This window comes from Ochlerotatus camptorhynchus, unplaced genomic scaffold (genome assembly GCF_037179485.1).
Source record: "Ochlerotatus camptorhynchus isolate MF236.1 unplaced genomic scaffold, CSIRO-AGI_Acam_v1.1 ptg000170l, whole genome shotgun sequence".
In the NCBI taxonomy this organism is placed as follows: Eukaryota; Metazoa; Arthropoda; class Insecta; order Diptera; family Culicidae; genus Ochlerotatus; species Ochlerotatus camptorhynchus.
Window position 1 is genome coordinate 3,087,973 of NW_027040660.1, and position 15,615 is coordinate 3,103,587.

General features: G+C 41.2%; 1 protein-coding gene across 4 annotated transcripts in view; it reads left to right on the plus strand.

The window, feature by feature from the left end:
* The window catches only part of Ctns (Cystinosin), an 82,506-nt gene that overhangs the window by 65,059 nt on the left and 1,832 nt on the right, over window positions 1–15,615 (plus strand). For 2 of the 4 annotated variants that reach the window (XM_065222491.1, XM_065222492.1), the window contains exons 2-5: window positions 1,632–1,780; window positions 1,840–2,501; window positions 2,567–2,855; window positions 2,918–3,020. In XM_065222491.1, coding sequence (XP_065078563.1) covers window positions 1,732–1,780; window positions 1,840–2,501; window positions 2,567–2,855; window positions 2,918–3,020 — 1,103 coding nt within the window. In that variant the 5' untranslated portion in view covers window positions 1,632–1,731. The other 2 variants (XM_065222494.1, XM_065222493.1) reach the window with 2 other exon arrangements.

Consider the following 15,615-nt stretch of genomic DNA (forward strand, 5'->3'; position numbering starts at 1 on the left):
AATAATTTCGTAGTCCTACGTCACTAAAAACAGACATAACCCTTGGTTTTCGAAAAGTTCATCATTGAAAACTGTGAAACATGGTAGCCTCTGGTTTAACGTTGAATATTTTATTCAACAAAATGTGTGTTATTTTAGCTCAGAACAGTATTAAGTTTCTTTAAAATTAATTCTAGAAAATAAGTAAATCTAATTCCGCGATGTTCGAAGTCCTAATAAACAGAACACGTTTAGTAAATCTGTTGTCTTCTCATTTTTCCTTAACCCAACATTTTTTGTAGTATTTATTTCAGGATTACGATAGTTTTCCATGGCCACTTCCCAAGTAACGTTGCATTTTTTATCAAGGTATTAGAGCATTTTCCCAGATCAAATCATGGCCTATATAGGTCTTATTTGTCAAAATTTTCCAAGGATAATTTGGAACACGTTCAAAAAAGGAAAACCGTGTGTGCAGTAGCTTTTTAGTGCATTGCAAACGACTAACTTTGAGAGTGAGTCACTTTTTCACATTCGTATGAAGAAATTTCTAAAAGTGTTGGTCACTAAGCGCATGAGTAAAAGTGACTCACTCTCTGAGTAAGATTCGTTTTCAGTGTATATTTGATATGAGATTCCGCAAATTATATGGGAGCAAAGGTATGTTTCCCGTCCTAAGTTGGCGTCTATGCCCATGATTTTGTCTTTTGAAAAGACCGACAGACAGACCGCCTATTACAGATGATAATCTGCAAGATTTACTGGTAGTAAGTGACAAAATTAATCAGCTTGGTTTCAGGTTAAACGTCACTTAATGCCACATTTGTCGACTTGCTAGATTAGATATGAACCACCAAGATTTAAGGCCAGGCATAGAAAATCATTCGAATTCATTTCGTTCATTCATTAACATTCATTTGCCTCTAACTTTTGTCATTACCAGAATTCCGTAAAATTATGTGTGAAGCTTTTGTAGGTTCTAATATTAGCTAAAACTTTGGTTAGTAACTCAAATCTGTTTATCTTATGCATGATGAACCAGAGCGAGCAGAACCCATCATTGTTTTTCAGTGTATGTAAATTCACTGAAAAACAATTGCCAGTTCTGCCCGGTTTAGTTTGTGATGCATAAGAGATACAGATTTGAGTTATTGACAAAAAATGTAGTTAATATCAAAACTTACAAATGTTTTCCATCTCATTTAACGAAATTCTGTTGATGAAAAAAGTTAGAAGCAAATGAATGTAAATGAACGCACGAAATGAATGTAAATGATTTTCCATGCCTGGTTAAGGCACACGCATGCATCCGTTAGTGTACGGCAAATTGACAGCTAAATCTAAGGTCCAACTGTAATGTTCGTAGGCACCATCAACTCTGCGCCAATTTGAAGGGATGGCTTACACTTTCAAACTGATCAGTGATTACATTTGACATCAATCAGCGACGTACGCATTTCTTCGTTTGTCAAGATCGAGCAATTAATTGCAGCAATTTGCACATCACCAAATTATTTACAGCACCCTCAAATTGTCACTTATCTATACCTACGTAATATATTTGCGATAACGATTGAGATTGAGAGGGTACAATACGCGCATCACATTGACGATGAAGATACGGCTAATCTTTCAGAGTTGATTGTTTTCAGAACCATCAATGTAGTGCATTTCCGTCCACACAATACAACCTGATTTGAACTACTCGTGCCGTGCTACGTGAACCCAACCGTATCTACGGTCAAGCACACGATGGGGAAATCCATAGCGATTGTTCTCCTCTCTACTGTGCTGCTAGCAGGTATGACTTGTCAACCCTTCGTACAACGCACTTCTGAACTGTGCCATATTTTTTTCCAGCAACTTCGGTACGAAGTCAAACCTCGATCGGGGCCAACGTGGTGCTCGATCCCCAGGACATCGTCATACTGGTGAATGAAACCAAAGAAATCCTGGTTCGCTTTCGCGGCCAACTGACCCAGAACGTCCAGTTCAACTTCACCGACAACGATGTGGACTTCGTCACCGTTACGCCTTCACTGATCTCGATCGATGCTCCTCCGAGTGGGTTCATCGACAGGGCCGTTCCGGTCGCTCTGCAGGCCCGTTCACCGGGTCAGTTTGACCTGGTGGGACGAATCATTCCGTCCGGACTGATTGATGACGCGGCGGCATTCATTAGGGTTACAATCGCCAACTCCAGGGTGATTATGTACGCGGCGATTGTGATCGGATGGATCTACTTTGTGGCGTGGACGATTTCGTTCTGGCCACAGATGATCGTTAACTTTAGGCGAAAAAGTGTCGTAGGACTGTCATTTGATTTTTTGGTCTTGAACCTGCTGGGACATACGCTGTATGCGATCTTCAACTGTTCCCTCTATTGGAACAATCACATAGAGCAGGAGTACTTCAGCAGGAATCCACGGGGGTTGAATCCGATCATTGCGAACGATGTGGCGTTCTCACTGCATGCATCGTTGGCGACGTTCTTGACGGTGGTACAGTGCTTCCTCTATGAGGTGAGTTTAGAGCGGTTGATACGGTCGGTGAAGTGTGACGATTAATGCGATGCGATTGGTTTCAGAGAGGAGATCAGCGGGTATCGTACACGGCGCAGGGTATCCTAGGGGTCTTCGTGACGATCATTGTTGTATCGGGAATTTTGGTAGGCACTGGAACCTGGCACTGGTTGGACTTTTTGTATGCACTCAGCTACATCAAGCTGGCGATCACTTTGATCAAGTATGTACCGCAGGCGGTACTGAACTTCAGGCGGAAGAGTACGGTGGGATGGAGTATAGAGAACATCCTGCTCGATTTCACCGGTGGAACCCTGAGCATGCTGCAGATGTTGCTCAATGCTTATAATTATGGTAAGATGTGATGTTATCTTGTTTTGATTGCTGACGGTCCTATATCGTTGACCTTCGTTTAGATGATTGGGCATCGATCTTTGGCGATCCAACCAAGTTCGGATTGGGGCTGTTCTCCGTACTGTTCGACATTGTGTTCATCGTGCAACACTACGTGTTGTACAAGTAAGTAAACCGGCCATAATCCTCGAATCTCAGCTTATCCGAGAACCAAACCTAACCGCATCTAACCTCAATTAAAACCTAAACCAACACATTTATTCCAATATTTTACAGACGACCCAAGAAAACTATCGATACAGTAGAATCTAACCTTGAAACACTACTCAAATCACCACACCTCGCTGCAACCAGTAGTACTGACACGGATTAACAACAATATTTACTCACACAAACACACTGAATGCATGTGGAGTTACTAACCCCGAAAACCACCATTTTCAATAACAAAACACAAAGGGATAGGTTAACCTCTACTTTTGTTTCGATACCAACGTGATTTCATGCGAATTTCTTGATGAAAACCCTTTCTAACAGAGAACGTGCCGTTCCGAAAACCCTAGAGGAGGAATCCAGCAACAGCGGTGGACCGACCGAAGCCGGAAGTAAGACGAGTTTACCGTAACCGGTCATACGGCGAGTGTGAATGTACGTATGTGCGAAACAGTCTCTGTGTGTGAGCGCGTATGAAAGTGAAACTACTTAACTTTCGATACAAATATACGTAGGAGGAGTGCGCTGCCAGACATTAACAAACGTCTTCATCGTAATTGTAGTAGTTTAAGGTGTATGCGTACTAGCATAATCAATTTCCGGACTGAAATTTGCTCTCTGGTGTGTGAATTTCGGTTTTCTAGTGGTGTAAAATCAATATTTATACAGCACGGGTTCCTCTAGCGTCTTGAGTGGGATCACTCAAAAAAAAATGCCTTTGTAGTGGAGCCATTTTGGAGCATTTTGTTTTGCAATAAGTGAACGTTTTCATCGTGTTTATGTGTTTTACTAGGTTTATATAAATATATTATGATCTTTCAAGTTGGGTGTTTGTTTTCATCGCATGGTTAATTCGCATCGGAATTAATTAAAAATCTTGACACATTCCTGGCGTAGAATAATATCACCATAATCATATCCGAAACAGTATATCCGAATGATTTTTTAAATAAAATTTTGGCTATTTGATTATTGTTTAGTTTTATTTAATATTTATCAATTATATATATCAAGAATCTAGCATTATTAAGCCAAAAACAACGAAAGAAATAAGGTGCCTCATAAAGAGATTTATGCAGTGCTTTTCCGTTTTTGTCAGCCCCATCTGAAAATTTAGGCTGAACCATTATTTATCCACTATTAATGGAATTACTGATAACTGTCTACTATTCTTACAACAAAGGGTACACCAAATGCCGGTACGTACTGTTCGGTTTCTTTAAATTCCGCTTAGTTTTCAGCGCTGCAACTAAGGCTGAACCTCCATATCTCAGTATCAACGTAAATACACTAGCCAGGAGCCGTCCCGAGATGTTCGGTATGATTCTGGCTACCGCGTTGATGGCCTTCGGTGCCTTCTCGTAGGCGTATTCTACGTGGCTGTTGAAGCCAAACGATCGTCGGCCATCACTCCCAAGCATTTCAACACGCACTTCTAGCTTATTGCGTGCTCCCCAACGGTAATTTCTGACCGCTTCAGCGATTTAAAGTCACTGATCAATACCACCTCGCTTTTGTTGTGGGCTATCTGCAGCTTCTCTCCATGCATTAGGTTTCCAATCATGTCGACCGCCTCGGTCGCCAACATTTCCATCTATTCCAGCGTCTAGCTTCAGCGTTAGATCGCCGTTTAAAATCACGTTCCAGAGCGTTGGACCAAGGATGGAGCCTTGTGGAATTCCCACCGTGATCCTAATCGGTCTCTGTCCCATATTTGGCTCGTAGATCAGAACCCGGTTCTGTTGAACGCATTTTTGACGTCGATCGTTATCACGGCGTCTCCACTTCTGTTTCGACGCCAACTGTTCGAATTGCATCCACTTTTGCTCTTCCTTTTCGAAATCCGAACTGCCTCTCCGACAATCCTTGCTCACTCTCCGTGCATTTCGTCAGCCTGTTTATAGGATGATCCCCTCCAAGAGTTTGCCGAAAGTGTATCCAGCGGGCACTGCTACGAGTAGCTCATTGGTGACTTCGTCGTTATCTCCCTCTCCGTCTCCGTACGATGTAGGTGGCCAGGTCGTTGGATCGTGCTTCGAGAAAAGTCCTTCCACGATGACTTTCATGTTCTCTAAGCACATTTCAGCGGGCATGACTTGACATCTGATGTTCGTCATCACGACACGGTGTGCGTCGTTGGCAGCAGCGTCTCGACCCAGCTCCAGTTGACAGTTTGACTTGCTCTGCTTTGTCTCTCGTTTTGTGCTCGGAACGTTCCTCTACGTTCCTCTCTGTCTGCTTCTGTTCCTGCTCTCTGAACACGTCTTATGGCTCTGAAGTGAACCCTACACGACAGTTTGTATTGACAATAATCGTATTGTCAATACATTTTATATTGACGTCAATACATCGGTATTGACAATATTTCTGTATTCACATCATCAATATTATTGTCAATACTTGTAAGTATTGACAATATTTCTTACCGTGTGGGGTTCACTTGAGACAACTAGCGCGGAGGGTGCTAATTGCCTCGTTGCAGCAGTAAGCTGGAGGCCGTCTGTTATTTAGCTTCAGTTTCCTCGGCATGGTCGTGTCACATGCTCTCCCTAACGATTCTATCAACTCGTCTTCCACTTAAGGTCGCAAGCTCTCGTCATCTGTACTGCCACAGGATTCCGATTGCATGATGGTCACTATGGGTATATCCTTCACACACTCTCCAATTCATGTTTTCCACCAGCGACGGACTGCAGTCCGCATAAAGTGACGTCGATAATGGATTCCCGGCCATCTCTGCGAAAAGTGCCTCGTGGTGCCTTTATTGAACAGCCTAATTTCCAGCTTCGCCAGAGCTTCCAGTCTCCTCCGATGACTACCGGTCTTCGTCCGATCAGCCTTCTTCTTGAATGGGGTATCTACCCATAACTTGTATTGCAGCCGTCCCAGCTCAATCCGCCACCTAGTTGCCTTTATCGGGAGGGATTCGATACAGCTATGCAGTGTTGCAAGAATTGAGGTTTATTTGAGTTACCTCTGTTATTGTTGCGACAAAACAATTTAGTGTCATTTGGAGCGAAAAGCTTGAGAATTCATGCTTAAAAATCAAAAAGTTCAGCAAAATCTAACGATTTTTAAGTGTGTAAGTATTGTTCCAAATTTGGGGTCGTCCATTAATTATGTCACACATTTAGGGGGGAGTGGGGGGTGGGTTTGAAAACTGTGACGAGCCATACAAAAAAAATTAAGGTTCATACAAAAAAATGTGACAAAGGGGGGAGGGGGGTTGAAAATGGGCAAAATTTGCGTGAAATAATTAATGGACCATCCCTTTCTTTGACATTCTCCTTAGAATACCCATTTGGACATGATCTCAGAAATTTCTGGAAATTCTCTCTCATAATTCCATAATTCCATAGATCCCAAGAATTGCTATCCGTTTATTCTGAGAACGCTATTTAAATTGTTTTTTAAAATACAAAATGCTGAATCTTCTAGGAATGCTTCCAAAAAAACCGTGAAAAGTTCCAATGGAATCGATTTTTGAGGGTTCTTAGAAGAGTTTCAAAGGTATTCTGAAATGAAATTTTGTTTCGAGAATTCTGAAGAGAATACGAATTGAATGTCCAGTAGAATTTAGGGGGAGGGGTCCTAGATTATTGTAAGGAGAAAATTATGTCATTTCTGAGGTTAACTGCATGGGAATTCTCAGGAGAACTCAAGTAAATTTAAAATGGATTTATGGAACAAAACGTTAGGGAATTCTTGAAAGAAGCATCAAAAATCTAAAATAATCTACTTTAACTAATCATGTTTTATTACTTCATGCGTGAAGCTCACGGTTTACATAGTTTAAGGTGCTTAACGTTAAATATCAGACTTTAATCGGATGATAGATGTGGAGATGAAAGTTTAGAGTTGATAGTTCCGTTATAGTACGACAGTGTGAAAATTGTATAAAGAAAGTAGAATGCGAGCAAAGGACAATTTTGAGGAAGAAGCGAATCGAGTAGAGCAATCGTGTAGATGCTTACGTCAGATGGCGACTTGGTGTAAAACAATCGATAGAACTGTTTCCGCACATCGGAGGTTCATGATCAAATCGGTAATCATTCATTTTTCCAGTGGTGCCGGGGGAACACACACCTCACCATACCTCATTAACGGATTAGTTTGGTAAAGCGCATGCTCTACTCGATTCGTACCTTCCTCAAAATTGTCCTTTGCTCGCTTTCTACTGTCTATATACCATTTTCACACTACCGTACTATAACAGAACTACCAACTCTATGCTTTCATCTCCTCATATATCGTACAAAATTTCCACTTTGAGTCTGATGTTTGACGTTAAGCATCTCCAACTATGAAAATAATCTATCGTTGATTGTTCTGCAAAGAATTTCAAGAATGCAATATTATTTTTGTTAGGCTTATTTTAGAGACAAGTTTAAGAGAAAGGAAATGATTCTAAATGAGTTTTTTGGATCATTATGAAGAAATTCTGAAAAAAAAAGCTCTTAGTGAATTATCAATGTTGGCTACCTAGATATATCAAAACGTAGAACCAAATTCACAACCTTAAAAAATATCTGTGGTCAATAATGGTCTATTTTGCTATTTTATACTGCATTGCTATTTCTACACGGGTCTTCTACTTCTTCGTGCAATATGTACCTACGGTAGTTATTCGTCGCAATAACCCGATCCTGGATGGCTACCATGAAACCTTCAGTCTCTGAGAAGAGTTCACATCGCACCAGCCACGTATTCGACGCCACTTTGTCGACATGCGCTTGTTCCAACTGATGAGGATGCGTGCCATGCAGCTCCTTCAGCTTCCACGATGCGACTTTACAGTTTTTAGGTCGCAATTCAACTGGTAGTTGGTCTGCCTCACAAACAGCACGGTAGACTTCGTGACGGTTCTGGATTTCTACGAAGTAGCTCCGCAACTGCTGAATCTGGGAAACACATAGCGCTTGGATATCAGTGATGCCTCTTCCTTTTTTTTTTTTTTTTACTCTTTATTTGTTCCAAATTCAAAATAAATTACATTTCATTTTAACCTAGGTGCTCCAGTTACTGCAGTAACGTACCAGCCTTAATTGTTATGATATATATCTAAGTGTTTTTACATTGTTCATGTCTTGGCAATTCAGTATTTTAAACAGGTTTTTTAACCTGCATGTCAGTATAACAATTGATATCTTAAAACTAAAAACTAAAACTAAATCTTATCTAAGTATAAAGGGAATTAATCGTTGTAATTGAGGATTGCAACGATTTTTGCCTGAAATTATTAATTATTTTGTTGGACATTTGTGCTAAAGTCTCAACATTCGAAATTCTATGTACTTCGGTTGTACTGTACCAGGGAGGCAACTTCAAAATCATTTTCAGAATTTTGTTCTGAATCCTTTGAAGTGCTTTTTTCCTGGTAGTGCAGCAACTAGACCATATTGGCACAGCGTAAAGCATGGCCGGTCTAAAAACTTGTTTAAATATTAGAAGTTTATTCGTCAGGCAAAGTTTGGATTTCCTGTTTATAAGAGGATACAAACATTTTATATATTTGTTACATTGGGCTTGAAAGCCCTCAATGTGATCTTTAAAAGTTAATTTTTGGTCAAGTATTAATCCAAGATATTTCACTTGGTTTGACCAGGAAATTGGAACTCATAGTGACTATGTGACTACTACTAGGCTTCAAAAATGAAGCTCTAGGCTTATGTTGAAATATTATAAGTTGAGTTTTGGAAGCGTTGGGAGAAATCTTCCATTTTTGTAAATAAGAAGAGAAAATATCTAAACTTTTCTGCAGTCTGCTGCAAATAACACGAAGACTTCTTCCTTTAGCGGAAATGCCTGTGTCAACAGCGAACAAAGATTTGTGGCAACCCTGAGGCAAATCAGGGAGGTCCGAAGTGAAAATGTTATACAATATAGGCCCAAGAATGCTACCCTGAGGAACTCCTGCCCTAAGAGGTAGTCGATTAGATTTGGAATTTTGATAATTTACTTGAAGAGTTCTGTCAGTTAAATAATTTTGAACTAATTTCATAATATAAAGTGGAAAATTAAACTTTTTCAATTTAGCAATCAAACCTTCATGCCAAACACTGTCGAATGCTTTTTCTATGTCTAGAAGAGCAACTCCAGTTGAGTGGCCTTCAGATTTGTTTGAACGAATTAAATTGTTAACTCTTAAGAGTTGATGAGTAGTTGAATGCCCATGGCGAAATCCAAACTGCTCATCTGCAAAAATTGAGTTCGTATTGATGTGAAGCATCATTCTATTCAAAATTATCTTTTCAAAAAGTTTACTTATTGAAGAAAGCAAACTTATTGGACGGTAGCTAGAAGCTTCAGCTGGATTTTTATCCGGCTTCAAAATTGGAACAACTTTTGCATTTTTCCATTTATCAGGAAAGTATGCCAAATGGAAACATCTGTTAAATAATTTTACCAGGAAAGACAAGGTACTCTCTGGGAGTTTTTTGATGAGGATATAGAAAATTCCATCATCACCTGGAGCTTTCATATTTTGAAACTTTTTAGTTATAGACCTTACTTCGTCCAAATCAGTCCCCCAGGAATCATCAAAAATATTTTCCCGAGAGAAAATATTCCGAAAATCCCGAGCAACCTGATTCTCAATAGGACTAGTAAGACCCAAACTGAAATTATGGGAACTCTCGAATTGCTTAGCAAGTTTCTGAGCTTTTTCCAAATTTGTGATCAAAATTTTACCACCTTCTTTAAGCGCTGGAATAGGCTTTTGAGGTTTTTTCAAAATTTTTGTGAGTTTCCAAAAGGGTTTGGAACTCGGGTCTAATTTAGAAATATTATTTTCAAAAGTTTTGTTCCTCAGGGCAGAGAATCGCTTTTTAATTTGTTTTTGCAAATCCCGCCAGATAACTTTCATGGCAGGATCGCGTGTTCTTTGATATTGTCTCCTACGGACATTTTTAAGACGGATCAAGAGCTGAAGATCATCGTCTATTATAATTGAATCGAATTTAACCTCGCATTTTGGTACTGAGGCAGCTCTTGCTTCAACTATAGAAGTAGTCAGAGATTCAAGAGCATAATTAATTTCATCTTTGGTTTGCAAAGGAATGTTTGGATCGAAGTTATATTCCATAAATGTTCGATACCGCTCCCAATTAGCTCTATGGTAATTGAAAGTAGAGCTGTTGGGATTAGAAATTATTTCTTGGGATATTTCAAAAGTTACTGGAAGGTGATCAGAACCGAAGTCAGCATGGGTAACCAATTGGCTACAAAGTTGACATGAATCCAAATCAATAGTGGAGGGATTTCTTGCAGAAGAAAAGCATGTTGGGCTGTTTGGATATTGAATAGTGTAATAACCTGCAGAACAATCATCAAACAGAATATTACCATTGGAATTGCTTTGAGCATTATTCCATGAGCGGTGTTTTGCATTAAAATCACCAATAATGAAGAATTTAGACCTATGACGGGTAAGTTTCTGGAGGTCACCCTTGAGAAAATTCTTTTGCTGGCCTACGCATTGGAATGGCAAATAGGCAGCTATAAACGTAAGTTGTCCAAATTTTGTTTCAACAGAAACCCCCAAAGTTTCAAAAACTTTGGTTTCAAATGAAGAAAGAATTTTATGTTTGATTCGTCTATGAATAATGATGGCAACGCCACCACAGGGTCCATCAAGACGATCATTTCTATAAATCAAGTAATTTGCGTCCTTCTTAACCTTATGGGCAGGTTTAAGGAACGTTTCAGTTATAACGGCAATATGCACGTTATGAACTCTCAAAAAGTTAAATAGCTCGTCTTCATTATCTTTAAGAGATCGAGCATTCCAATTTACAATATTTAATGCTTTAAAATCCATTACTGAATTTTAAAGTCATGACAATATTATTTGCAAATTTTACTCCAGTTTGAATAGCATCAAACATGGAGTTAGATTTAAGCATATCAGAAATCATGTCAATTAATGAATTCTGTAAAAATTCCATTTTGGGGGCAGTAATGCTTCCTAAGTCAAAATTGTCAAAATTTCCGTTAGAACGTTGGTTAGTATTTTGATTTCTACCCGCTGCAATAGCAGCATAGGTAGCTCCATTAACTCGCTGAACATTGTTAGCAGCGAGGGGAGTAGGTACAGATGAAACATTTGAAGCAGGGGAGATATTTGTACCTACGGGTACGAATGTAGAATTTGTTCCTCGCTGACCGTTGTTAACAGCAGAGGAATTTGTACCTGGTCGGAAACGTGGAGCGTTTCCTACCTGACGGTTAGAACGAGATTGTAGGATCGCTTTGCGAGTCTTACATTCCCAAAAATTGGATTTGTGGTTTTCACCACAATTTGAACATTTAAATTTCTTAGGATCTTCCTTCACAGGACAGTCGTCCTTTGCGTGAGAGGAATCACCATAATTCATGCATTTAGCTGGCATGTAGCAATTTTTAGTTCCGTGACCCCATCCCTGGCACTTACGGCACTGGGTGAGGTTTTGGAAATTTCCTCCAGTCTTCCTGAAGTGTTCCCACTTCACTCGGACATGGAGCATAAGGCTAGCTTTTTCTAAGGCCTTAAGGTTGTTTAGTTCACTAGACTTGAAGTGAACTAAATAAAAATCATTAGAAATCCCGTTGCGCGAATCGCCAGGACGGGATTTCATTTTCATTTTGATTACTTGGAGTGGCACAACTCCAAGTAATTTTGCCAGTTCATCTTTGATCTGATCCAGGGATTCACCACTGGGCAGTCCTTTCATGACAACCTTGAACACACGTTCAGTTTTGGTGTCGTAAGTAAAAAATTTGTGCTTCTTCTCAGTAAGATACTTGAGAAGACATTTAAATCCGTCCAAGGTTTCAGCCAATACACGGCATTCACCCCGACGTCCAATTTGTAGTGAAAACTTAACTTTCACGAAATTCAAAAGTTCCATGCGAAGAGCATGGAAATCGGTAGTGGTTATCACAATAGGGGGAATCTTTTCCTTCTTGGCATTAAGCCGGGAAAGTTTACTAGAATTTTTCTTGGATGATGGATCATTCTCATCATCCGTGAGCAAATCAAATTGATTACTCAAATTAATTTCATCAGAAGGGGGGTCAAGAGTTTGCCCCTTTCTTTTGCGTTTAGGCGCCATGGCGGCAGTAAATTTTTATCCAAATCGACTTCCAAGCAGATTACTATAAGAATCTGAAGGATCGAAGAGGAATTTTCCAAATCGATATCCAAGAAGGATTACCTCGGGTAGGGTCCAAACAAGGATCGAAGAGGAATAAGAGTTGAACAAGGTAGAACATTTTTACAGGTTGAGCACTGAAAAGTGCTGTTTAAATTTGTTGTAGCTTTAGGTAGTAGTAACACTTCCTTCAGCAAAAAGCAAATAGATCCGCACGGCAAGAGAGCACGATGCGGACTGTGATGCCTCTTCCTCCTTCATTACGTGGCAAGGTGACTCTCTAGACGGCCGACTTTGGGTGATGCATGCGATGCTTAGGGAACGCCACTCGTACTACTCGTTCTATCGCCTCCAAGTCTGTGTTGGTCCACTTGATCACTCCAAAGCTGTAGATCAACAGGGGCACGGCAAACCTGTTTATCGCCTTTATCTTGTTGCCGGTCGACAGGAACGACCTCAGAACACGATTGATTCGATACAAGAACTTTTCCTGCAGCTCCCTCTTGATCGCTGTATGGCGAATCCCTTTCAGTTGCAGGAACCCCAGGTACTTGTAGGTTTCGCCTTCAACCATATTCCGAATCTCCTCCTGTTCGTTGATGCGAAAACTGCCAGTATCCACTACTTGACCCCGACGGATGTTGACTTTTCGACATTTATCGACTCCAAACTCCATCCGGATGTCATTACTGAATACCGTTACAAGCTGTAAGAGACGGTGAAGCTTCTGTGTGTGGGTTACATTTGTGCTTCTTCCTCCACTTTTCAAATGGTAGCCATAGTTGCATTGATTGAGTGCTCTGCTGAGGGGGTTCATTGCAAGGCAGAACCATAGTGGACTAAAGGTATCGCCTTGGAAAATCCCTCTTCTTATGCTGAGAGTTCTGGACCGTAACACCATTGCTCTGTCAGTAACGTGGAGAGCTATGCTCCACATTCCCATTGCGTGCTGCATAAGCCTGATGACTCCATCGTCCACCTTGTACAACAGCAGTACCTTGAGAAGGTACGAATGCGGTACTGAGTCGAACGCCTTCTTGTAGTCGATGTACGCCATGCTCAGGTTTCTCTTTTTCTGGCTCGCCTAACGGACAATAACTGCATCGATGATGACCTGATCTTTGCAGCCTTGAGTGTTTTGCCGGCAGCCCTTCTGTTCGTCGGCCATAACGTTGTTTACATTGCAATGGCTCTGTATCTTCCGATTTATTACTGATGAGAGCACTTTGTACAGGGTCGAGAGACATGATATTGGCCTGTAATTTGCTGGATTAACCGTGTTTTAGTCCTTGGGCAGAAGATATGTCACCCCTCTGGTAATGAATTCTGGTAGCTGTTGCGGGTCTTCTAGTACCATATTGAAGCATTCCGCCATCCGCCCATGGATTGAGATGAACTTTTTATACCAGAAATTATGCACAAAATCTGGTCCTGGTGCAGCCAAATTCCTGGTATAACGGGTAGCCTCCCGAATATCCTGAGCGGTTACAACGACCGTGGGCATACTTACAATTCCATTACTCCTATCCTCTTCCTCTGCTAGCCACATCCCATCATTGTTATGTTGAGCAGGATTCTCCCACAGATCGGCCCAAAACTGTGTTACATCGCCAATCTCCGGGATTCCTTCGCTATAATCGGTTTTGTTGTTACGGATGTGGTTGTAGAACTCCCTTTCGTTAGTGTTGAACATTCGATTTTCCTTCTACCACTTCGAACTTTCTCCATAACGTCGCATCCGTTTAGCAAGAGCACTCAACCGCTGTACATGGGTGTCGAGCACCTCAGTAATATCGGCTTTAGTGAGGTCATGGAGCTCTGCGGGCTTGACAATTTCAGCAACGTGCCGAACTAGCCTCGATGATCGGTTTCCCCTCTTGTACTGTGTCAACCGACCTATTTTAGTCCGAAGTGTGACGATTTGGCCCTCGAAGCGTTTTTGTGCGTTGGGACGTGTACGACTTTCGCCGTCTCCTTGCGGTTACGTCAGCAATCTCAATGTTTGTACCACTGCCATAGCTGCACAGTACACTATGAACTGCAGGTCCTCAAGGTTCTCAACGGCTTCCAAGTGCTGTGGCAAAATATCCTCGTTGAGAATGCTTACTGCACTCGTTAGTCGGTAGGTATACTGCAGTTTTGGTATCCTGTGCCGGAACATGGGGTCCGTCCCTTGGAACTGCGTAGCCGCTGCGTTCCGTAGTTGCTGTCGCTGCTCATCCCGTAGTTGCTGTCGTTGCTGGTCTACTACTTGTCCAGGAGCGGTTGGCTCCTGCGTTGACGTGTTTACCACGTGTCTCACTCGCAAGTGATGCATTCAGCCCAACAGAACTCCTTCTCGACGTATCACTCGATCCATTCCCTTCCCTCCATAGTTCCCTCCGCACTTCCAGCTGGATGCACTCTACCGTGGCCGGTGCGAGCAAGTTGTGTGACATGATTGCTCGCTGCCTAGTATACAACTTGTTCCGGTCAAGCTGGTTGGCAAATCGCTCATTGAACATATCCAGCATCCTTGATCTGCCGGACATATTCGTCTCCAACCTCGTGAACACGTAGTAGCAGCGCATCACGTACTGGTTCATCTCCCTCGTCCACATGATCCGCTGCCTTTGGTGGCCGGCTAAAGTGAGCGATTGACGCCGGGCAACCACAGCATTATTAGCAGGTGCAGCATTGCCTTGGTGTTGTCTATTGCTGCCTGTTCGGTCTCGCGTGTGAGTTACGGGCTAAGCCCGTTGACTGAAGGGCCGCTCTTGCATCTCATCTTCCTCCAGCCGCTGGCCGCTCGCTCTCCAGCATGGTCTTGCTTTGTAGCTGCGCCTTTACCGACTGAGCTAAGCATAAACTTTGTGTTATTTTTTTTTTAATTTCATGCAGTTTTGGAGTTCTTGGAGTAATAAAAAATCATAACGCGCTAGCCAAAGCCTTCAGGACTTTGAAAAGTTTTAGAGATTTTGTAGCTTGATTATTTTTTAGATTGTGAGACTTCCAAAAACATTTAGAAATTATAGATTTAAGAAAAAAAACTCAAGAATCTGCAATTAGGAGAAATACTCAAAACGTCTGATTTCGAAAAACTTCTATGATCCTCGATTTGAACAAGAAATTGAGTTTCGGGGTACCGATTAATATTTAATGACTAAAAATAATTCTTTAAATTTTGGTAATTGTAAGCATTGTCTAGAGAATTATGTTGACAATCCTTTGGTAAGAACACAAAACGAATTACAAAGAAATTATGAGAAGAAATCCTTGGCAATTTCGGAGCTAATTCCAAGGAAATTGTGTCTAAAATTTTAAGGTAAATTTGTGGGCAATTCGAGGGGGGCGTCCCATCTAAATTTCAATTGTAGATGCTCGAAAAATCTCACACTAGCAAACCAATCTAGTAAAAATCTTCTTTCATTTCTCGC